Raw genomic sequence first — 25,654 nt, 5'->3', positions numbered from 1 at the left:
TCTCTGGCCGTAATGGTCCTTATATCCATCTCTTCTATTTTTCCAGACTCGATCTCCACCTGTACTTCCCCCACTGAATGCTGTCCTACATGAAGACATTGCCAGAAAGTTTTTTGGTATGCAGTCTTATATACAAGTAGCCAGATAGCTTTCTATAAAGTTTTGGAAGTTGTATTCTGGAATCAGGGTTGATAATCAAAACAGTGTCTTTCATTTGAAAAAAAAGGAAAGATGGGGTATTCACAACTGCTAGGGGTCCCCTCCCTCCCTGTCTTGCTCATTACCTGCCAGGGCATTAACTGCAGGGGGACAAGTGCTCGAGAGTCCACTCTGAGATGAATTGTGAGGGCATTAACTGTCAAGGACAATCAATCGAGAAAGTGGACACTTATCATTAAAAAATCAGGGCATTAAACACCTGGGCACAGTGCTCTACCTGAAGTGCATGATGTAGCTCCTCAACCCTGAAACATAACTGGGCTCCTTGGACTCTGACTGTGGCTGTATCATTTCTTCATGTCTTTAATCAGGGCATTAAACACCCGGACACAGTGCTCTACCTGAAGTGCATGATATAGCTCCTCAGCCCTGAAACATAACTGGGCTCCTTGGCCTCTGACTGTGGCTGTATCATTTCTTCATGTCTTTAATCCAAGGCATGAATGTCTTAGTTTTTGGTATTTATAAATATAGGTATTTGCTTCAGATATGCTAGGTTCCTTGGGGATACGCTCAGAAATTTCTGTTCAAGATGGTTTTCCACATCTTTGTAGGAATGAATAATCAAATTTCTAGGGAGCAGCTGCTAAAAAGTTGCTGGGAAAGGATCCAACCATTTGTCAACAAGGAATTTGGGCTTCAAAATAAAAGCTCTGTTGCAGAACTCTTTGTGTCATTCTTTTACCAGGTACCCTCTCCATGATTCATGCATCAGTAATTGAAGTATTATGTTTCCGTGTTTCTTTGTTGCCATGCCAATATTGACTTGCACAGATGGTTATTTGGATGACTTCGATGAACCACAAAAAATTGTCAACTTGCTTTATGAAAATTGGTAAATGTAGGATTGAAAGGTGGCAATCTAGAATGAACTACTTGGAAGGAGGAAATGGGCTTCAGACTGTGAGGGTTTTTTTGGTATGGCGAGAGGAGCTCAATAGGAGCATCTCAACTACCACCGCCATTCAGATTTCGTTTTCCTAAGGACAAGCAACAGGTTGAGCGGGTATACAAGAGGTTCAGGATTGAGCCATGGTGGGACACATTGTTGGTCTGATGTCCACATGCCAAAGAATAGCTCGACTACTTGTCCACTGGTCGTTGAGGTGGATCAAAGAGCTGGAAAGAAAGTAAAGTGAGCAGACACTATGTTACTAAAATGCCTCGAATAGATCCATGTAGGCACATAACCTATGTTTCCAGAGAGTTTTCTAACTTGCGCAAGAGTCTCATGTGCATGGTGCTATGTGATTTGAAGGCACTTTGTGGTGAATCATATTGAGGAGTAACGGTGTAGTCAATCCACCTATAATTATCAGAGCAGATGGTGCAACACCCTTTGCAGAAGATTACCTTTTTATAGGTATTACCCCATCAATTAGGCACATTTGCACTCGAGCCACCCAAAGTATCACCTTTTTATGCCATGCATGAGTAGTTGTTGTCCTTTAATCTACATAGTATGTAGACATGCTGAATTTCAATGCCATTTTTTTTATCGTGCCATGATGTGATCTTGGGACAACAATGGCTATACAACTATAGTTAGCTATTAGCTTTCATAGCATTGTTTAAGTTCATCAACAATGCTCTGTCAAGGTCGATCGCCTCAGCTAAGAAGTGGGTCTACGTCTACAAGCGGAAGCTTGTACCACACTTCTTTTAGTCACCTTAGCTGCTAAGACAGCTTCCAAATTCCACCTAAGTACCAGAACCAACCTTTCTTCCTATTGGGTGATCTTGTCGAGCGTCTTTAGAGCAATGATGGTAGTTGTTGCTACGTTGACGTTGACTCGGAGAAGAAGAAGAATGATCTTGGAAGGGCATCTCTTTTTGTTTTGTTTTGAAAGTCGACTTTTTGTGTACGCATGAACATGGTTTTTGGAATCTTGAAGGATGTTGGCTATTTTTAGGACTTTGACTCTCAGAATTTTTCTAGGATTGGATGCTAACCTTGGACAAATGAGATGAACTAGCTGAGTTGTGTTCCGTTGTTATTGGAAGAAACTACGTCAAATGGCTGTTAAAAGTCGGCAATTTGTCTAGCATATGAAATTGCCTTGATTGTGGCTAAGAGGTGGGTTTTGTGGACATTGGTTCGTAACATGGGCTTAAGTCCTAATGTGAAGCCTATCAACATTAGTAAGGCGGTCAATCTCAAGAGCTAATGCGGTGGATTGAGATATTTAGGTAGACAAGGAGCCAATTTAGGCACAAGCTATTACGGATTAGATGCTCGATGTGATCCCAAGTTGTTACACTTGTGCTTGCTTCAAGCGCCTCGGCTACGAGAAGAATACACGATCTTTTAACAATGAGGCAGATAGGGCTATCTCCTTGTTGTCTTAAAGGTGATCTATATTAAAGTCCAAGTGCAGTTTTGTGAGCCATTGGTCAATGGTTCAGTAGTGCCTTTGACCAAGGTAAGTCTTTATAGGTTTTATTTAAGTTTTTTAGATTTAGGAGCTTTTTATGTGATCCTACATGAAAGTTGAAACGGTGTATTTCTTGGGTGAGAGGGTGTGTTTTTCTTCACAATGTTTCTTTATGGATGTGTACCTTGGTTGAAGAGTTTGTCACTTCAAGAAAGGGTGCATTCGTACAGTGGAGAGTTGTGTCTATTTGGTTTGGGACATTTCAAGCTCATTAAGGGGTACAAGTCTGGTCATGCCCCTTCATGCCATCTAGTGACGTGTGGGGTTGGGGCCACTATGGGGGTCATGTGGGGTTTAAAAAAAATTATTATGACTTCTCTCCATCTCTTCCATGCATAGTGTCGTGGAAAGCCTTTTCGCGTAGATCTATTATCAATTGAAGTGAGGAGTTGCGGGTGATATGCTACAAGTAGGAGTAAAAGTTTGTTCCGATTCCATTGTAAGAATACTAGTAATGTAATATCTTTAGTGAGCTGAGGAGGAGAAATGATAACAAAGAACATGAATCTTATTCCATATAAATGTTTGAAGTATGCATTGCATACAATGAGGCCTATCTTACGTAGAGTCCTAGCCACACTTGAAAAGGTGCGCCCGAAAGGGTGTGAAGGTGTGTCCTTTAAGGAAGGTTGCATCTTGCAACCCTTTGATGAGATGACACATCACAATGCTGTAAATAGAAGTGTCCTCTTCATGAAAAGTTTCTGTCTCGTTGAAATGGCATACCGTCAATCCATCATGACTAGGAGTATGTCATGGATCATGAAATTTTGTCTTTACTCGCTGAAAGTGGGTCTGAAAGCATTCTTTCTCAACTTGGCCAAGGAAGCATGAGTGAGACATGAACTGAGATTTGAATGGACTGAGAGAGACTGAGAGAAGAACTGAGTGAAACTAAGAGATGAAGTGCTTAAGAGCTGCTGAAACAGACTGCCAAACCTCAACCTTGCTGCTGTCCAACCCCTGCTGAGATGCTGTGTGGAGATCGGTCCTTCAACTGTGATCTGATGGAGCTGCTGTACAGATGCTTCTAGACCTGGATTGGCATGGCAAAAAGGCTGGAGCTGAGGCTGGGAAAAGCAGAAACTGAATGGAAAGAAAAGGGGCTTTGCCACCCCTTGTATTGCCACAAGGGACTGGCGGTTTTGACTGACCAGCCAGTCAGGGTTGACCTACCAGATGGTCAGGTCAACCGACCTCTTTGGCAACTGACCCGACCTGGTCAGCAGCCTTTAGTGCTGAATATGGGCGATCCACCTGGCCATTAGATTGGCTACTGGAAAGCCCTCAAATGGCAGCCAATAGGCTGGCCATTTGACCTAGACTAACCTAATTGAACTATGCTGGTACTAGGACTTTGACTGACCCTAGGGCTCAAAGATCAACGTACGTAGCTCATGCCTAACTCATCCCAGGATTGGGGCTCACAATGCGGCCATGGCATATTACAAAAAGCATACTGTAGGATCTACCGATGCACAATATGCACTTGATGGTGAGCCCAGTGTGTCATAGTACCCCGCCTTGTGTATCTTGGTAAGGCAGCTGTTTCTGCCTTTACTTGATATAAAAGTGTATGCTGACTCTTTTTTATTATGAACCTCACTTCAGGAGGATAGAGAAGGCCAAGGAGGGACTAGCAAGTGGCCCACTCAGGACTATACGAGAGCCTCGAGTTGTGGTACAAACGACGAGTGAGGTTGATATTCTTGACGATGGTTACAGATGGCGCAAGTATGGACAGAAAGTGGTCAAGGGGAATTCCCATCCTCGAAGCTACTACAAGTGTACCAATTTAGGTTGCAAAGTGAGGAAGCATGTGGAGAGATTATCTACGGATAACAAAGCTATCATAACTACATATGAGGGGAAGCACAATCATGATGTGCCTGCAGCAAGGAATGGTCATCGTGACACAAGTGGAACTGCTGCTACTTCTGTCTCACCTCCACCAGGACCTGGACTGAGCAGCTCTGGTGCTAGCTCTTTTGCAAAGCCTTCCCCTTCTCTTCAGGAGCAGTATTTTGGTAAGCTTCTTGAGGATAGGTTCAAAGCAATGGACAAAGCCGTTGGTACCGAATTGGGCAGTAACAGGTTAATGAATGGTGCATTAACGTCTGAGCAGAACAGGCCGGAACAGATATCTCGACACAGACAATGAGCTTGAGGGGCTCAAGTGTGACAAGGATGAGGCCACTTGAAGGTGCTGAATTTTTTTGGCAAGGTTTGGGCCTGAGGCCAAAAGAGGAGCCGGGAGTTGTTCATTCTCTTGGGGCCTCATTTCAGCCCATTTATGCATCGAACTCATCTGCATTTGTTGCAGAAGGGCATCTCTTAGGACCATGATCATCTGTGCCATGCTGAGGATTAGCGGAGATGGGAGCCTTGCCTAGAAAGGTCCATCTGGTGTATTGTACAGTAAAATTTTCCGAGGAACTGCAATTTTGCTGCTTTTTGCTATTTCGCAGTTACCATGGAAGTGGAGGAATCAGGATCAGCTTATTTTGTACCATCTGAAGGCTAGTAGTTATGTTTGCATATTCAGTTACTGAACCTTGTGTGTGTTTTACAATTTGACACATGCACAGGACTTCACTGTCTTCGTGATAGTTATTGGATGAAAAAAGAGGCTGCTCTGCTTATGTACATCTCTTATGTATTCTTCTTGCACATGCATCCTGTGGGAAATCTTTCACAAAAAAAAGGTGAGTCCAGTGTGTCACAATGCACCCTGGTATGTGACACGAGCATGCGGGCTGGAGCTCAACTTCCACATTCCCATGCCTACCTCCGGCATCCTATACCACCAGACCCCATCCATGAGGAACCTTAGACATGCCATCTTGTGATATGCCATGTATATGGCCAAAGTCTCGGCCTCTAGTCCAAGCCAGAGCCCTTGGCCTCTCTTTTATAGAAGAACATTCTGCTATAAATAGCATCCCACTATAAATAGCATTCCCAATTAGATATAGACAGTTGGCCCTTGGCTACTGCACAAGTCCTCTAGACCCACGTTAGCTGCTAGGCTTAATCCCAAGCTCCCCTAAATCCGAGGATTAGTATCCAGGTACATAACATTCTTCCCATGGAAGCGGAAAAGTAAAATTAAACTCTGCCCCTTAGATTGAGCTATCAATTCCTTCCATGACCGATCAATCAATGGTAAGCTCCAACTAAGCTCTCCATCTTTGATATCCTGCTCATGAAAGATAACAACAACAGAGCTCTCAATCCAAACAAGGTTACCTTCTGGTCATATACTCAAAAAAATCTCGTTTCCCAGATCCACAGAGTTACGTATCGTGACTCGAACATTGTTACAATCTTTGTACCTAAGAGATACTATAACATCAACATACTCCCTTTTCATAACTATGAAGTATCCATATATATCTGTTTGTCCTCATCCTGGGTGGTACTCCCCTAGAGAAAACTCTCTCTCTCCCCCAAGAATACTCTCTCTATCATGCGTCAACCGTGTCCCCTCCCATAGACATTGCCTAATTAGTGCTAGATGGTCCTTCTCCACCTTCCTACCAGGCTTTCCATTCAATTTCCCACCCCTTGGTTACCATGTGTACTCTTTTGATTGTACAGTCCCATCTCAGGCAAGGGTCCGCTGTGATCTCATTCCTAGCATCCCGCCATGCTTTTCTTGTATCCTCACCGAACTTGTGATTGGATAGGAATCGTTTACAACATTTGAATGGAACATCCATTGACCTCCCACCTACGAATTGGCATGCATAATTTCCACAGATCAAGATGTGATTGAACACGCTGGAAATCAACAGGCATTTGCACTTCATCGGCCCCTTCATCGACCATCCCTCTTCAGTACTGTAGAATTGATCCAGATGACTAGTCCTAAACTCCTCCCCACTCCTATTGTTCCACATAAAGTTGTCTAGCCCAGCTGGGTCGAGGTCCATGCGGTCTACCATACACTTCGCTAAACATAGCTCCATCTAGTCATCCTTTTATGAGCCAATGAGACCCATGGTTGGATGTGATCTATGTGAGGATTTCTTTGTGAAGTTCTATTCTCCTGCAAAAGCGATCCATGAACCCACGGACATCAACAAATCAAGTTGTTTCCAGTAGTCTCCTCTTGCCTGAGAGTCGTTAGGCGCATAAACATTACACACTCCGAAGTCAAAACCACCTATACTAACCCAAACACCTAGTACCCACCCGTCTACATCCTAGAAAGCTTCTCCAGAGTTCAAGGTAGCATAGATATGAAACATCCAACTTAAACTGCGATACCTTTAAGTTTTTTAATTACTAGGGAAACAATCCACCAAGCCCTGCTTCGTCCTCCTGTTGCCTAACAGACTTCAAGAGATCAATTGGCCATCGTAGAATGCCATCCTATGCTGTCCAGAGATTACAGAAAAAGTATCCCTGTTGGATATCCTATACCAAAAAGGCTGTGCACAGTAATCCCTCCTGCCACCGGACCATCCAAGACTTAGGATCCATCAACTAGGAATATCAATGTTCTTATCAAGGTACAGACTAATGACTCTTGAGCCTTGGTCTGAAACAATGGAATTCCCTGCTTGGACCTTCTTTAAAATGAACAATGGATATCCCTACTTGGACCTTCTTTCGATTCCCTCCTGCCACAGGACTAGTGAACCCTGAGTCTTGATCTGAAACAATGGAGCTGCCTGCTTAGACCTTCGTTAAATTGACCCCATTATCTGGTCGTACATGGCTTTCTCAGGTATAAAAGTCAGTCCTCATCTAGGAGAATACGATTGAATCAGAGTGATAAATCCATCTTCAATCACCATCTCTACCTTGATGTGGCTATATCTCACGCATGTGTCACAATCCCATACAAATAGGACTGTGAAAGAAACAGACAAGTCCAATCCCTTACTGACTTAATAGTCTCAGTAAATGCAGAATGCACAGAAACCTTCGACCTCTTCTGAAATCCATTGAGGACCATAATCAAACAACCCTGCTTGGACTCCGCTCAAATACTTCTTATATTCTTTCGATCTCTGGCATCTATGAAACCGAAAAAAGGGGGGGGCTCAGCAACTCTAGCGCAGACTCTGGGGGGCTGTTGAGCCCCCCCCTTTTTTTTCATACGAGTTGCTGAGAGAATTCAGAGAGAATTCATCTCTTGTCTGAGTGCAAGGCCCATTTGAAAATTCTTGAAGCAAACCTGTCTGAGTGCAATCAATTTTCTTATATTCTTTGGAGTAAATCCCCAAATAGATCATGCGATAGTGCGATCTCTAGCATCTATGAAACCAAAAAAAGGGGGGGGCTCAGCAGCCTCCGAGAGTCTGCGCTAGTGCAGACTCTGGGGGGCTGCTGAGCCTCCCCCTTTTTTTTCATACGAGTTGCTGAGAGAATTCAGAGAGAATTCATCTCTTGTCTGAGTGCAAGGCACATTTGAAAATTCTTGAAGCAAACCTGTCTGAGTGCAATCAATTTTCTTATATTCTTTCGAGTAAATCCCCAAATAGATCACGCAATAGTGCAATCTTTGGCATCTATGAAACCAAAAAAAGGGGGGGGGCTCATACGAGTTGCTGAGAGAATTCAGAGAGAATTCATCTCTTGTCTGAGTGCAAGGCCCATTCGAAAATTCTTGAAGCAAACCTGTCTGAGTGCAATCAATTTTCGAACTCACCTAGGAATTTTCAAATGCAATCAATTTTCAAAGAGTGTATATGAAACAAAAAATTAGGGGGGCTCAGAGTCTCCGTAGAGTCTACGCTAGTGCAGACTGTACGGATTGGACTAAAATGGATTGCAAACCTGTTGTGCTGAGTGCAGGAAATGCCCAGAAACCACGATTGATTCAGGTTCGTTTGTGCTGTCCTTATTTCTCTCCTTCCTTTGCACTCTCCTGACCTTCGCAATAGCCCAATTGAAAATAATATAATGCATGTTGCATTGCATATCGATTCGGCTCAGAAAAATTCGCTTGAACGAAGCTTTACCTTTCATATAAGTTGCTTTGGCAGTCGTGTGAGTTTTTAGAAGAGCCGAGGAAGCTTTGTAAAGGCGTGGCTAAGGGAGTGAGATGAGAGGAAAGGGGAGCTGTGTGAGTGCTAAGGAGGAGGTGGAAAGGTGGAAGGAGGGAGGAGAGAGCTGAGAGAGGGGGCGAAGGAGGGAGGAGAGAGGGAGGAGAGAGCCGAGAGAGGGATTGCTGAGAGAGGAAAGGGGAGGTGTGTGAGTGCTAAGGAGGAGGAGGGGAAAAGGTGGAAGGAGGGAGGAGAGAGCCGAGAGAGGGGGCAAAGGTCCTCTCGCTGGTTGTCTGGGAGACCAACATGCTGCGATGCTTGGCCAACAGAGCAAGAAAGGGCATGGAAAGAGCACCTATGGAACAGGGTGCTTCATCCTGCTCAACATAGGGGAGAAAATCGTTACATCAAATCACGGCCTGTTGACAACGATATCGTTCAAGCTAGAGAGGGAGGAGAGAGCCAAGAGAGGGGGCGAAGGATAAGGTGACGACAAAAACCACAAAAAGCCGAGAGAGGGGGCGAAGGTTAAGGTGACTAACTGGTGTCAGATTGTGGCGGCAAGGCATAATCAGCATCAATCTTCTCTACCCTATTAATCGTCCCTATAATAGCATGTTGCTTTTAAGGCTTAAGATTGTGGCATCCTGGCATAATCCAAGTTTGTGAAAGAATCTCGGCCGCCACCTTTCTCACCATCATTCCAGCTCAATGGGTTGTAGTGACGGTCACATGGCTACTTCTGATTGTGGTGTCAGGGCATAATCGACATTGGAATTAGCTCAAACGTCCCTCAAACACCACCTGTTTCACAATGCTCTACCCATTTTCAATATTTGCACCCTGCTTTCTCGTGACCACATACCTCGCATCCTGATACTACTCTCTTGTCATTTTCTCCTATTCATTCTCTCCCACCATTACTTTCTAAGTCTCTTTGGTTGCCTTCTAGCTTTGCATCACATTGCATTTCTCTCTTTCATCCCTTCTTATTTTCATGATCCGTGTTGGGTTATCATCCCTCTGCTCTCAATGCCATGTTGGATTACCATCCCTCTGCTCTTAAGATTGTTTGTATTCTCTGAGCTCCTCTAATAACCAGTTTCACTGAAGCAAGGCTTAACATATATTTGTCTTTAGTACCTTTTGTTGTGTCATCCAAAATGGCTACAGAAGAGGCTTCTATTGAATGGCTTATTGAAGGAGCGAATCTATCACACTCTATCCCGCTCACGGATGGAAGAAGGATTGTTAGTGCACATTTCCTTCAAAGCCTTCTTCCCTATACGCACAAGCTCATCTGCCTTAAGGCAGTCATTGAAGGTGAAGCAACAATGAAGGTAAAGGTTTCGTCTGAGTGGGATATCGATGGTCAAGAGCATTACATACTGGATGCCTCCTTGCCACAATACAATCATGGCAGCAAGTACTATTAGTGATCTTGAAGAGCCTGGTTCATCGCGTCGTGTTGCTAGTAGATTTTACTCTGAAGAGTTTGGCAGAGAAGGAAAGAAAATCTCTCAACCATCTCCTTATGTGGATCTTGAAGAGTTTAGTCCCATTGAGAAGCCTGGTATGTACCACAATTCTTATAAGTCGAGGACTGATGTTGACATTGAGATGATGCAGACTTCACACATTAACCTTGAAGGCTCAAATGAGGACCAGTTAAAAGATGAATGTCAGGTTAGCAAAAGCATCATACCTTGGATCATGGAGAACAAGCAAGCCAATATACTCAAAACGCGGATTGCAAATATAAAGCAAAGGAAGCAAGTCATTGAATTACCAAGGGTATACAATGGAAGTATGCTATTGGAATTTCCTCCAACTTTTGGAAACATCAATGGCATGAATGGCATGGAGCAAAAATTTGATGGCCACATATGGACCAAACCATCAACCACAAACATGGCTATCTCATGTACAGTAAGGCTTAGCTACTATGTTGGCTCATTAGAATGCCATAGGATTACTTGCCCTTATTTTGCAAACAATAAGAAGTTTAACACATCCTTCTTTAGAGGCTACCTACAAAAGAAGATTGCTCTTGTACTCTTGACTGAAGAGGAGAGGAACAAGATTGTTTGTCACTATTGTCATAAGCCTGCTTATTGCATTGATACTTGTAATTGCATGGTATATTATGTAATGCCATTTGATGAAACAATGACAAGATTGATGGTTCATGTTGGTGAACTGATATATCAGCACCCCATGCATCCAAGAACATCTAAGGCAATGATAGAGAAAACAAAGAAGCTTGTTGCAGATGTTTTGAAGGTGGATTAGAATGCTGGACCACGCAAAGCTCAAATGAGTGTTGCCAAAGAGCTCTTGAATTCATCCTTGATGAGAGGAGACAATAACGAAGGGGCAAGTGTGGGAGATATAGAGTTGACTAACTTTCTTGAGCAATTGGTACCACTAGTTGAGAATCAACGGTATGTTTGTTTGTAGCTAAGTGATTTTTAGTTTACTTAAGTTTAGAATGGAATAGGGACCTTCTAAATAGTTGACTTGTGATGTTATAGGTTCAAAGGATTGTTGCACAAGAGAAGAAGGCAAGGTTACCTGTTGGGGAAGGCTATGACAGCCTTCTTTTACTAAAGAAAAGGTCGATGTATTCATTCTTCCATGGAAATCGTTTTCCAGGGCAAGGCTTGCCAGATGAAAAATGTTTTGTTTTTAAAATGTCAACCAATGGTCCAGCATCTGGTGTGGATCTTGTCAATTGCATGAGACGAGGAGGAAATTGTGATTTGAGGAATTCATGGGTACAATTTGATCACACCCATCGAGTGATTGGGTGGAGCACAATGGCATGTCACAATGGCATGTCATGTTTATGATCCTAGGTATAACTTCCCTCCATCCTTATGTATCCATGTTGCCATCATCAAGAGAGTTGTGGTATAATATATAATAATGTTGGCTTTGTCTACCAGTGTGCACGAATTAATGACCATCGCCACATGTGAGATGAAAGATGAAGATGCTGAAAGCCAAATCCTATTTTGGGAGATGTTGAATGCCACAATGAAACAATGTGGGTATCCCCCTGCAGATTTTCATGGTTTCATGTCTGATGAAGCTGGAGCGAATTGGATAGCTATGAGAACTATTTTCAATGGGGGTCCAAACAATATAATTGTTGGGAGAGAGCACTCATGTCTCTTCCATTGGGAACAAAGCTTGCATAAGCACACAAGGAAATTCGTCAAAGAGGATATGAGAAATGAGCATATCACCATGTGTGAGAATTGGAGATTATGTAAGACAAAGCAAGAAGCTACCAACCAAGCAAAGCTCATTCGGAAGTGGTGGCATGCTGGACATGTCCGTGAGGCCGATATTCCTTCAATGGACATATGGTTTAGTCGGTGGGATGTGCGGATTGCCCATTGGGGGAATCTCATGAGTGCAGTATGTACTTTGTAGATAAATGTAGTAAGCTAAATAAATGTAATAAGCCAATTTTAATTACCTCCTTTTTTACCACAGGTAACAAAGAGTTCCTTGGAGAAGGCACACACTCCAAGGTCAAATCTAGCTGAAAGCATGCATGGTAGTTGGCTAGCAGGAGAAGGGTTTAAGACAAAGATACAATTATATGATTGTTGCGTCTCGGGCATGGCAAATACCCTATTACAAAGTGCGAAACAATATGCATATATGATTGGCAGGCATGTTAGGGATGGTGGTCCTAACTTGGAAGCCTTGATGCAAAGAGTGGCCTCAAGGAGTACACCTTCACCAGCACAAGTTGCACAAATGGTGCATGAAACAGTTGCAGGACACCAATGTATGAAGAACCAAGACCATTACATGGGGATAAGGTAACAGTCCAAAGAAAGAGAAGCAACTCATCAAGTATACATTTAGAAAACACCTCACATAAGCCAAGGTATGTGATGGAGACCAGAGATCGTAAGCAAAGAGGGCGGCCGAGAAAAATTAGGTTCGAGACAAAAGGTGGAGATTGGCATTCAATAAAACCGCAAGGTAATACCCAACCAGAGGATGTTAGGGCTTCCACAGTGGAGCAAGGTGGAGTTCAAGGGAAGTCTACAAAACATCATCGGGAAAACATGGCACTGTAGGGGAAGCTGAAGGAGCTCAGAATGAGACCATGCCCACAAGAGAACAAGCCCCAACGGCTCCACCTATGAGACAAGGAGGCCTTCCTAGTGGCCTCCTCTCTATTGTTGAGGTGCCTTTAACCGTACCTTTTGGGCAATTCGAAGGACCTCCAAAAACTCTAGGTCTTGGATTCATAGATGGAAAGGTTAAGTGTAATCGATATATACAAAGTAGTTCACAAGGAGTGGTGGCACCCTGTTTCTACTCTGAACGGCAGCATCCAAGGGTAGGAGGACCAAAAGCACAATGGATGTGGTTTTGTAATGATGATATAACTCATACATGGCACCCAGATCATAATATCATGCATGTTCCTGAACGTCCATCTGTGTGGAACTTGGATTCATAGATGGAAAGGTTAAGTGTAATCGATATATACAAAGTAGTTCACAAGGAGTGGTGGCACCCTGTTTCTACTCTGAACGGCGGCATCCAAGGGTAGGAGGACCAAAAGCACAATGGATGTGGTTTTGTAATGATGATATAACTCATACATGGCACCCAGATCATAATATCATGCATGTTCCTGAACGTCCATCTGTGTGGAAGGTTGATGTGGAAACAAACATCACAAGTGAGGAGATAGGCAATCTCATCAAGGCCGGTTTTAAATTGCAAATAGTGGATCAAGCCCATGTGAATTGGAGGACACCAAATGTACCTCAAGGATCGGCACCGATGCCAACTAAGTTTTGTGATGCACATGGAGGGTCGGCATCCATACCAAGGAATCCAGCTCAACACACATTGGTAAGAACCACAAAATGGAGGCATGGCATATCTAAGGAGGCTGCAAAAAGAATAGCTAGTGCTTAATCTATGCATGCTGTTGTCATGGGAGAAAGAACAGTGGAGCTTCTTCATCATAGTATTTTCCATTTGAGAACAACAGGGTCTGACAAGGCTCGGATGTCTTATGATGTGCACATCAAGATTGAACCCATGTGTACATGTCCAGATTTTCAAAAAAGAGAGTTGGGTCAAAAACCTTACCTGGCATGCAAACATATTCATTACATCTTCATCTGTGTATTGTGATTGGATCCAAATCAACACATGCTTATTCATCAACCAACCCTTTCCACTATTGATGTTTCATCAGTCCTTAGCCGACCTAGGACCTAGGATCAATCCATAGACCTGAATGCAAAATATACTTGGTTGGTGTTATGATAGCCCACTTTTTGATGTGACACTATTTTTTGCATCAACATGCAATACATATTGCTCAAAATTTGTTGTGTTGAGTCAACACAATGTTCTTAATGTGGAACATTTTACTAATTGCTTTGGCCTTTTCAAATAATAGAACTACATAAAAATTGGCATATGCTTACTTGAAGTTTCATTAAACCTTTGTTGCCTTAGCGATAATACATAGACTTGAATGCATAATACATATTTGTTGGTGTTGTGATGGCTCATTTTTGTATATGATATCATTTGATACTGACTTGTAATATAAATTACTTGGATTAATAGCTTTGTCTTTTTTAGTCCATAGAATTGCTAATTGCTAATTGCTTTGGTATTTCCTAGGATAAATCCATAGATATAGGATAAGTAATTACTTTGTTATTTTTTGATTAGTAGGCCTTTTTTATGGGACTCTAAAAAAGCTCGCAAACTTTGATAAATTTCAAAAAAAGCTCGCATTAAAAAGCTCACAATAAAATTTTCCCCGTCCACAACTAGCTCTAGCACTCCATCGCCCTTCCAAAAGCCTCAGTCCACGCATTGATGGAATACGATGTCCCGCTACTCACGACTGCGCCCCCCGTCACCTGTCTCTGTCTCATGATCTCTTCCAAGGCAGCATCCAATTCCCTTACGATTACTCTCTTCCTTCATGCGCCCATTGCATCTCCACAAGGATCATCCTTTATCTCTCCCCTCCGTCTTTGTGTCCATCCCTGCTAATCATCCCCCCAGCGAGCTCCTACCGAAATTTTCCAGCAGCCCCTTTATGCGTGTTGATCCTCTGTGCGCCTACGATATGCTTCCACGATACTCCTGCAAGCCTCCATCTCCACGTACATGACTTGGTCGTTGATCCAGATACTCCCCTTACTTTTTACCCAACCACGCTTGCATGCATGGCTTGCCTTCTCTCACAAATAGCCACGTCGTCATTTTTAAAGACCACTCTAGTATCAAGGCACAAATCTAGCACCTCCATTTCAAATTTCACTGATGACAAACCTCCTCAAGCCCATGAAAACCCACATACTTGTCATAGGCACTCACCCAAGACACATATACTTCACAAACGTAGACTCCACATTAACGGGAAGCTCCCTCAGTGAAAAAAAACTTCACCAAGGACCACAAAAGGGCACATCTAAAGATAAAAATATCCCAAGCCCAAAACCTGTTACACAGGGACTCTACATGCTCTGGGGTACCTGGTGCATCTACACTTGCCTCATCCTTTTCTAAGAGTCCCCGCAAAAGTATTTACCATCTCAAGAAGATATCTACATCAGTATAGTGTCTTTTATGAGAGTGTCCATAACTCAAAGCCACCACCCACTAGCTATGTGCATAGCTATGTACCTACTCATCAGCATGCAACAAGTGAAAAACATATTTACAATTGTATCCACACACCACCACTACTGACGATGAAGATGATGACCCTCTGACACAAGTTCATGCTCTCACTACTCTCTCTCCCTCCAGAGGACGATGGAGATGATGATCCATTTATTTTCTAAGCATGTTGTATTTAGGTACTCTGCCCTGGGGATGTTTCCAAAAAACAAATGCAATAAATCACCTGTGTTGTGTCAATAAAGGTTCTCTTTCTTGGATAGTCCTCTTAAAATGATGTATGGGGTACTGATCATGAGAGCTATTCCTCAGGAGTGGAGGGATATGCTTACAGATCCAGCCTATGTTCATCCCATCTCTACTTGGTCAGGTTGTTTCAGTGAGGCAGGGCTATGCATTGGAGTTCGTTTAGGACCAGCACCGTTTATTTTGAGACGGACTCCGCTCACAGATTGTATCCCACTCAGCCCCTGGATCGACAGGAGCTCCTTTGGCAGAGAGTCAGGGTCATTGGTTGCCTGGGTAAGGAATGGGCCGCAGATCCTTCCAGGTTGACCATTGCAGAGGATCCTAGATGGAGACTTTGGATTTTTCAGGGTCGACCTCTTGCGGAGCTCGACTGGGACCCAGGTGAGTGGGCGTGGCCTGCTCCGGTGACAGGCGTTCGTCCTCTTTTCTTTTTCCTGTACTCGATGAGGGCAGCTTATAGGCTTCAGCAGAGAGACTCTCATCACCTACCATCTGCCTCACAGCATTGGCACGCATAGGGACTTACTGCTGAGCTCTTGCTGAGCTACTGGACTCACTTTTGGGGCATCAGTAGAGCCAGGAAAGTCTCCTACTTTCTTTGGCTCACTATACATAGGGGTATACCTGTGGGTACTTGGCTTCAACAGATGGGTTCCTTGTGTATGCATTGTCAGCTTGCAGAGGAATCTAGTAAGCATTGTTTATGGAGCTGCCCCAGCTCTAGAGTGGTATGGATAGGTATCTTCAGGTTGTTCTCATATGTTACATCCGAGTCCTTTCTGATGACATGGGGCGCTGCCCTTTGGGGGAGAGGATCTGGAGCCTTTGCTCTCTTTGAGTCAGAGCCAGGAGATCACAGTTTCTTCATGCAACGTCGCCAAAGACGGGGTCCCATAGAGGTCAGCATCATGGAGCCGCAGGATTTACTTTTGGTACCTGTACCAGCTCAGGATTCCATGCCTACTTCACCTGCGGGGTCAGCCTGGGAGGTGATTTCCAGCATTACCCTACGGCGGATATGGTGTTCGCGATGTTCTTTTGTCCTTGGGGGCCATTTATGCACGGAGGCTGACACTCTTGCTTCCATTTGGGCGGAGATTATCTTCACTCTCAGGAGTCAGTGGGAGCGGCAGGCACCTCTTTGGCAGCTCGTGGGAGACTGTTATCCTTCATGAGGACATGGGACTGCTCATTATTTTTTCATTTGACCCCTTTTGGGATGTCGTGGCATTTTAGACCACCACCATGGCTTTTTGGCCACATTGTTGAGGCTAGGGATAGAGTACTTTCTCTCCCACCTGTTGTATGATTCGTTTTGAATGGAATATATCACTTTTTCTTTTTGTAAAAAAATGATGTATGGGTTTTCTATGGTGTGTGGCTCCATGTCCCTCATTAGTCCGTGGAGCTAGGAGGAGGATGCACTGTGGGAGCCATGTATTGACTTTGATAGGTCTATTTATTAGGCCTCGTATGTGAGTTATGGATGTTAGTGCAATGGTCTCCTAGACCTTTGAATTGGTCATGCATCCATGCATGATGAGCCTCTGAGCCATGCTAGGTGAGCCTCTGAGTCTATACCATGCTCACTAGCCTCTGAGCCATGCTCACTTGCCTCTGAGTTAGCATGGGAGCCATGTCTAGCTCTAGACCGTCATTGCACAGTTCGATGACCATCATTGTCATGTTCTTGGTTCCATTCCAGTAGTCACTCATCTTTCCTCCATGGGGGGGTGTTAGGAAATGGAGTCAAGTTGAGTCAGTTTGGTGTGTTCTAGTGAGTTCTAGTGTGAGTTTTAGCCTAGTGTGTCCTATGGATGTCACGTGTCACATTGGGAGTCATCTCATATGCATTGGTGTTCATATGTATGTGCGTGCTCTATATAAGAGCTGTACATGTCTTGTGTCAAATCAATCAAGTATCAAGCTACAAGCTCTTTGGTCTACATGTGAGTACTTTCATATGTTCATTCATTTCATTTCCATTTCATTATGTCTTTCTTTGAGTATCATTCTCTCTCTCTCTCCTTTTCCACCATGTGCCTTTAGTGAATCCTCACTAGATCCCTGTAGAGGCTGAGGCACCCTGATGGTCTATTGCGGGGAGGCCTAATGCTGCTGAACTGAGGCTATGAGGCCCAACTGTGGGATGGAGAATAAAGGCCAAGGGGGCTTCCCTTTATAGGCCCCCCTTGGGCCTAAAACTGACCGACCAGCAGTTTCCTACCACCGACCAGGCTGCTTCCTGTTCATTGTGCTGCTGCTAGATGGCCGACCTCCTGACTTGGCAACCTGGCAGTGCCACGTGGCACTTGCTGATGTCGTCACTGACATGGTGCCTGCGTTGTATGGACTGTTGGGCTGGTGTTGTACGGAAGGGCTGAAATGGCTCTTGCTTGCATGGCAGCCAGCTGACGTGGCTGCCTGCATGGCAGTCCACGTGGCTGCTGCATGCTGAGTTGGCAGCCCACGTGGCAGTCCAGCATGCCACCGGCTGAGGGTGCCCGTGACAAAGTATGTTAAAATGCCCCCTAGCTGAACCATACACGGCCCTAAAAGTTTTCATACTTCGAAAACATGAGGTATGGGAAATGTTATTAAGTTTCAAGTTTCAACGACTAAAACATTTCAAAAATATATCTTAAACCATGAATAGTTATAGAATCTAAATTCACAAACATTGGAAGACTTGTCACTTCACGATTCATTAGTCACAACTCACCAAATACATCAATGATCAAGGATTGAAGAGTCATGAGCTTAAAACTTTAAAAAACAAGTCCAGGAAAAACTTCTAAGTTCCAACTTTGAACATTCAAGCATCAAACCTGAAAACTCTAAAAGCTTGCAAAAAGTGATGGAGAGGAAGTCTTATCGGAAAGCAACAAAGAAAGGGAGAACACCAAAAATTGTGGGTGCTAACTCACCCAGATCAAGGTAAGCTCTTATTATGTATGTATGGGTATAGACTGGGCCATTGGCCTTTACCCCAACAACCTCCCAATTAAAGGCCAATGTGCCTTTAAGGGAGAAGATGGGCATCCTAATGTCATCCAACACCCATCAACACTCTGCAATGTGCAAACCACTCTGAGGAAAGACTCTTTGTAAGGAGATCTACAGGGTTCTCATCTGTGTGAACCTTGACAAGCTGGATGCGCTTGTCCTCAATCACCTCTCTGGTGAAGTGATACTTCACATCAATATGCTTTATCTTCGCATGGAAGACATAATTCCGTGCCAATTGGATGGCACTCACTATCACAGTGCAAAACTGGAACCTCTCCTGCAATGCTCAAGTCTCCCACTAGACGAGTAAGCCATATAGCTTCCTTGCATGCCTCAGTGGCTGCAACATACTCTGCCTCAGTGGTAGACAAAGCCGTACATGGCTGCAAACAAGAGATCCATGAAACTGCACCTCTGGTGAATGAGAAAACATGTCCTGTAGTAGACCTCTTGGTGTCTATATTCCCTGCAAAATCAGTACCTGCATATCCAACAACAGGTGTGTCCTTCCTCCCAAAGAACAGCTCCCACCGCAAAAGCAATATTTGGACGTGTAGCAACCATGGCATAAATCAAGCTTCCTATTGCGGACGCATAAGGTATCTTTGCCATTTCAGCCCGCTCCTCATCTGACTTAGGGCTATCCGCTTGGCTGAGTTTCACATATGGAGGCAACGGGGTACTTATGGACTTCCCCCTCTCCATATTGAAATGCTCAAGTACCTTGCTAATGTACTCTTTCTCTGACAAATGAAGGAGTTTCTTGTTTCTATCCCAAACAATCCTCATGCCAAGTATGTGACTGGCGTCACCCATGCAACCTTTTCTTTAAATCAACATCTGGACGTGTAGCAACCATGGCATAAATCAAGCTTCCTACTGGGGATGCATAAGGTATCTTTGCCATTTCAGCTCGCTCTTCATCTGACTTAGGGCTATCCGCTTGGCTGAGTTTCACATATGGAGGCAACGGGGTACTTATGGACTTCCCCCTCTCCATATTGAAATGCTCAAGTACCTTGCCAATGTACTCTTTCTGTGACAAATGAAGGAGTTTCTTGTTTCTATCCCGAACAATCCTCATGCCAAGTATGTGACTGGCATCACCCATGCAACCTTTTCTTTAAGGCATCCACTTCCAAAGTAGATTTCCCAGCAATAAGCATGTCATCAACACATAAAATCAAAATAAAAAGGCTGCCATCTGATTCCTTCTTCGTGTAGAGGCAATGATCTGTCTCACTCCGTGTGTACCTTTGGGATCGCATAAATGCATCAAACTTATGGTACCACTTCCTAGGAGCCTGCTTCAGCCCATAAAGACTTTTCTGAAGCTTGCATACCATATCCGTTCTTTGCCTTGCACAACAAACCCCTCTGGATGCTGCATATAGATGTTCTCATGAAGATCTCATGTAGAAAAGCTGTTTTTACATCCATTTGGACAAGCTCCATGTCCTCTCTGGCAACCAATGCAAGCACTATACGAAGGGTAGTCATCTTCACCATTAGGGAAAAGATCTCATCAAAGTCAATACCCTTCTCTTGCTTAAAATCCTTGGCTACCAACCTTGCCTTATACTTAGGCAATGCATCTGCTGGAGACATCTTCAGCTTGTAAACCCATTTGCATGGCAATGCATGCTTTCCTTTGGGCAAATAAACCAAATCCCAAGTAGCATTCTTCATCAAAGAATCCATCTATGACTGCATAGCCTTCTCCCACTTATGCTTGTTATCCCTAGACATAGCATCCTCAAAGCATGAAGGCTCACCACAATCTGTCAACATGACATAATCTAGAGACGGAGCATATCTCTGTGGAGGTCGTGAGACTCTAGTGGAATGTCTCAACACTTGCTCACCATGAGCATCTTGCTGTCCCAACTGATTTTCCTACATAATTTAAGGTTGTCCACCTAGATGTGGCTCTCCCACCTCACGATCTATGGGCTGTCCATGCCCTGCATCATGTGGAATAGGCTGTGCATGCCTCTCATATGGTGGTTGTCCATCCTCCTGAAACACTACTCTGCGTATCTCAACATGCCCAAAGATTTTTTATGTGAAGATTGTGTTTGCTTCCCATCACCCAGCCTGTGATGCATGTACATAAAGCCATGATGCTGAAATGATGTCATCCTCTATGCTGAGAACTTAGAGGCATGAGATGAAGCAAACTTGTGGTACTGATTCGGAGGCCTTTTGGAAGCCAATGGAAGTTACAACTAGGACAAATTGTGTCAAGGGGCATTGGTGAGCAAGTCTTGCTAATCTATGTTCTAGCAATAAAGATATTTGAAGTATAGCATTGGTGTGCAATGGTAGCTGCCGTAAGAAAAAGATATGACACATAGAGATGAGGAGAGAATGATAAAGGAGACAGATATTGGCAGTAAGATTAAGAGAGAGTACTGTGAGATGCTCTTGGAAGGCTTATAATGTTGTGGGCAAAATAAAGACAACAAAGGATGTGTTTGTATACATGATTAAAATATCAAATTTTAATATTGCAGCTCATGTGAAGCAGAGTCCACCTTGTGGACTATATTGGGGATATCATTTGTTCTTATGACATCAATAAACGTATGTGAATGTCTTAGTAGAGACTGCTTGTGTTGAAAATTCCCATATGAGAGATTCACATATGTGTATGTGTGGTTGAGAGGAGGGAGTGGGAGCGAAAGGGAGAGAGATCTCACATCGACATTATGCAGTTTTCTTCTGTTGCAGGGCTCTGGCTGCAAGGCTTGGCTGTCTGTACATACACAGGAAAATGGGGTGACAGAAGTTCGACTTGTAAGAAATGGAGGAGCAAGCATTATGTAATGGCTGTAGGTATCTGAATTTAGGTTTTTTTGGTTAATTTGTTTTAAACATGTGTGCTCTCTCTCTCTCTCTCTATATATATATATATATATATGTATATATATATATGTATGTATGTATGTATGTATGTATGTATGTATGTATGTATTCATTCATTCATTTCATTCAGAGTGCTTTGGCTGTTGCACGGAATCCAGTGTTCCATGCCCGCACAAAGCATATTGAGATCCACTATTAGAGAGAAATTATCAGCAAGTGATATGCAGTTATCTTATGTTCCCACTAGAGACAACTTGGCAGATCTTTTTACGAAGGCTCTTTCTTGACCTAAGTTTGAAGATTTCCGGCACACTTTGAACTTAGTACCTTTTGTGATTTGATCTGCTATGCTCTTTACAATCATAGGTTGCTATATCCCTACAGGATGAACATGTGCAACCATGACATTCACATGCCATTGAGAGATATTTCTTTTGGCCAGGGATGCAGAAAGACATTCACAAGTTTATAATTGAAGGTCTTATGTGCCAAAAGGTAAAGTATGATAGGCACAAGACCCCAAGACTTCTCATGCCGCTGCCCATACCGCAGGGACCATGGGAAAGCATTGCCATGGATTTCATCTTTGATCTTCCTAGATTCAAGTATGGGAATGATGGGATATGGACCATCATTGACAGGTTCAGCAAGCAGGCCCGTTTCATTATAGTAAGAAAAACTAGTAAGGTAGATCACATGGCCCGATTGTTTTTGGCACAGATCTTCAAGCACCATGGGTTAGTGATGGAGACACCAGGATAACTAGTTTATTCTGGAGAGCATTATTTGATAATATGGGGACGAAGCTGGACTTTTCATCTTCTTTTCATCCTCAGTCTGTCACATGCACCCCTGCGCTTGGGTGCAAGTGACACACTGGCTACATCGACAAGTGCATTATAGTTCCCAGATAGGAGATTTTGTCGTATATTGTGACCCCTTTGTGAGCCCTTGTCCAGGAACAATTAGGCACAAGCTACATAGGTCAGTCTCTTAGCCTTAGGTCAAGTCAGTAATTCAGTTCTTGTTCACTAGTACTCACTGGAGAACAGTAGGTTAAGTGTTTTCATCTTATAGGTTAGGTCTTAGCCTAGGTTAGGAGCCCCTTTAGGGCCCCCAAAGGCTGGACAGGTAAGCAAGGAAGGCAGCCTGCAAAGGCTGCCCAAAGCTCCCCTGGCAAATGAGCCAGGGAGGGCTTTTATAGGCTGGTTGTAGGCCAACCAGTCTGTAAAACAGACCGACCCACTCGGCTGTTTACAGACTGGGTTGGCTCAGTTTCAGCCCTATAAAAGGTCCCCTTGGCTGTCATTCAGTGCTCCTGCCTTCAGCTCTCCTACAGCCCCACTTCAGCCTCCTTGTGCAGCCCCGGAGATCCTCAGATCTGGCCCTGCTCTAGCCTCAGTCCCTTGGCCATCAGTTCAGCTTGATCTGAAGGTGACCACGCAGCACAATAGTCGGAGGTTTGGACCAGCAAACGGAGAGAGGTTTGGACACTGTTTTCTCAGCTTTCTCAGTTCTCTTTTATAGTTTACACAGCTCACTCTCAGCTCTATATTTCAGTCATCTCTCAGTTCTCTCATAGGATCTATCAGTCCTAGTTTTCACTCTCTCACTCACGCAGTAACCCTACCTCCTGGTAGACAGCACAAGCCTCTCCCTTGCCTTGCAGAAGCGTCCTACATCGTCAATGTGGACAGCATCAAGGTCTTGGTATTGGTCGGTGTTGCCTCTCAGGTCTTCGGGTCTGCTATACGTGTGCACAGTGAGCTCTTCAGAAGTGCATTCCCGTGCTCTCTGGAAGAGTGTTCTTTGTATTTCTCAGTTCTCCTAGTATAAAGCAAATTCCCCCCTGATTGGGGGAGGGCACCCTTAGTGGGTACAGGGACCCAATCGATTGTCGACTCTTTTTCCAGCTCCAGGTTATAGATAGAGTGTTGTCGGCTATCCCCAAGAGCGGTCCGGTTGTGTCGTGTGGCTGTAGTTCTACATATGAGTGGGACATAGTAACTCCTGTAGGTTGTGTCTCGAGTTTGAACACAAAAGGGATGTCCCTGAGTGTGATTTGGGTATCCTCTCTCTGTCGGGTATGTCGTGTTGTTGGCTCTGGATCTTTGCCTCGCCGACTACTTGAGGAATGGGGATCTGACCAGAGAATAGGACCCCCAGGTAGGAATCAGATGCAACTACCTCCACTAGCAACCCACCAAAGTGAAATGCTCTCTGTGCATGGCTGTTCGGGATGTGTTGAACATCATGACCTTGGTTTTACCAAGGTTGACCTTCAAGTCATGTGTCTCACAGAATGTATGTAGTGCCGTGTAGATGTCGTTGCAGCCCCTCTGTAGAGAAAGATAGTAGGACCTCATCAGCTGCATATAGCAGTGTCTGAAGCAAGGATCTAGCTAGAGAGCAACCAGTCCCTCCTGGGGTCCCAATAAAAGTTTCAAGCTCATCTATGTAGAGGCCGAACAAGGTCGGTGATTACAGACAACCTTGTTTGACCCCAATAGTGCTCATGATCTCTTCTGTCCATCTTGTGCTAGTCCGAACCCTACCCGAGACTCTCATAAAGTGCCATGATTGCCCAGATAATCTCCTGATCGTACCCCAACTCCTATAGACGTATGATGAGTTAGCCTCTCGGCAATCATGTCAAAAGCCTTGCAAAAATCCACAAAGCAACAATACACCCTCGGTCTCTGTGGCCTAGCCTCCTCAATGACGTCCTTGAGTGTGAGTATATGGTCCATGGTCCTATGATCTACCTGGAAGCTTGCCTACACCATGGCTCTGAAACCTCGAAGCTCTACGGTCAGGCTAACCTTTGCGTCGAGTATTGATGCATAGATCTTAATCATAACATGTCCAATCGTAATGGTCCTGTAGTTTTTAGGACTCGTGGAGTCTCTTGCTTTGTGTATGGGTCTCTCTCTCCGCATTTCTTATTCTTATTTTCTTCTTTGTCTCTTCTTTTTTGCATGTCTGGTGGGATTTCAAAGCTTAGTAAGCGTTGATCTAATTAAGAGATTCCCGGGTCTTTCAAAACCTGGATGGCAGCTTATGCTTGGGTATTGATGAGAACATAAGCGTAGCTTTGCTCACTAAGTTATCATTGTTATTTTCTGTCTTTTATGCTTAACTTTTTCAAAGGTCGCTTACAAACTCTCTTCTTTCTTTTGTTCTTTTGTGTGTTCTATAATTTTGTAAGATTGGATATATTCTAGCCTTATGATGTTATATAATGTTAGATTTTATTATTGTCCGTGGAGGCTAAACGGCTTGTGAGGCCTTTGGATAGTCATTACAAAGTTTCTTCATGAACATAACTAAATGAAGCATACCTACTAACTGTGGTATTGTTATATTCCACACCCGATCAAAACCATCTAAGCTCTATCTGCGTGATAGCTGTCATGTCCAGGGACATGACCTTGGAGCACTTATATCATGAAAGCCTCGATAGCAATCATCTTTCGAGAGGCAATTGGCAATGCTGCTCTGTCCCTATAATATAGAACATCCTACAACGTTAACAAAATTGGACATTCTAGGAGGGCATGCTATTTAATTTCCCTCAAATTTCTGGAGCAAATTATACATGCTCTCTCTAAGTCTAAGTGTTTATGCGAAAAGCCTTTTGCACTCTAAAATTATGAGAACCTAACTATATAGAAGTCACCGTGTGATGTGGAAGGATACTCAAATAGGAAAGTTGTGTCTGTATTTGGAGTTCTCCCCTTCCCGAATGATTAGGCATTGCTCTATCAGCTAGATTTAGATTTAGATGCTCGTTTGGGAGAGACTAAAATGAAATCGTTCAGACTTCACAAGCAATTGTAGCTTGAATGAAGAGATTTGGACTACTTTTTTATTAGCCTTCTCCTTTAGTGCTAGCCTTCGTCATGGCTGAGTTTGCCCTTCACCTCCGGAGTGCCGATAGAGACTCAGTATGAAGACTTTGTATAAATGGATGCTCAAGTATGTGTGGGTGTGTGGATTTGTATGTGTGAGAGCATACTTTGTATAAATGGATGCTCAAGTATGTGTAAGTGTGTGGGTTTGTATGTGTGAGAGCTAATGACGTCAGTGGGGATGTCATAGTAGCTAGTCCCTGCTATGCGTGATGGAGTTTATGGTTTTCAATCTTATGAGTGACTCTCGTGAGATTGAAACTGCACT

At 43.8% G+C, this 25,654-nt stretch overlaps 2 protein-coding genes and 1 pseudogene across 6 annotated transcripts in view; all 3 read left to right on the top strand.

Annotated features, from left to right (window-relative positions):
• HESO1 (Nucleotidyltransferase family protein) overlaps positions 1 to 25,654 on the top strand; it is a 74,670-nt gene that overhangs the window by 24,867 nt on the left and 24,149 nt on the right. For 3 of the 5 annotated variants that reach the window (XM_087384928.1, XM_087384926.1, XM_087384927.1), the window contains exons 7-9: positions 47 to 116; positions 774 to 907; positions 21,325 to 21,441. In XM_087384928.1, the coding sequence (XP_087241054.1) occupies positions 47 to 116; positions 774 to 907; positions 21,325 to 21,441 (321 nt within the window). The remainder of the gene's footprint in view (positions 1 to 46; positions 117 to 773; positions 908 to 21,324; positions 21,442 to 25,654) is intronic. The other 2 variants (XM_087384929.1, XM_087384930.1) reach the window with 2 other exon arrangements.
• On the top strand, positions 4,231 to 5,222 carry LOC147894676 (putative WRKY transcription factor 33). Its single transcript, XM_087384612.1, has one exon. It carries the CDS (start codon positions 4,231 to 4,233, stop codon positions 4,813 to 4,815), a length of 585 nt encoding a protein of 194 aa, XP_087240738.1. The 3' UTR covers positions 4,816 to 5,222.
• Positions 11,275 to 12,094, top strand: LOC147894675 (uncharacterized; annotated as a pseudogene).

This window comes from Dipteris shenzhenensis, chromosome 14 (genome assembly GCF_047967505.1).
Source record: "Dipteris shenzhenensis isolate YYH24624 ecotype China chromosome 14, Dip_SZ_1.0, whole genome shotgun sequence".
NCBI classification, from domain to species: Eukaryota; Viridiplantae; Streptophyta; class Polypodiopsida; order Gleicheniales; family Dipteridaceae; genus Dipteris; species Dipteris shenzhenensis.
This window is presented reverse-complemented; position numbering and strand designations above follow the sequence as displayed.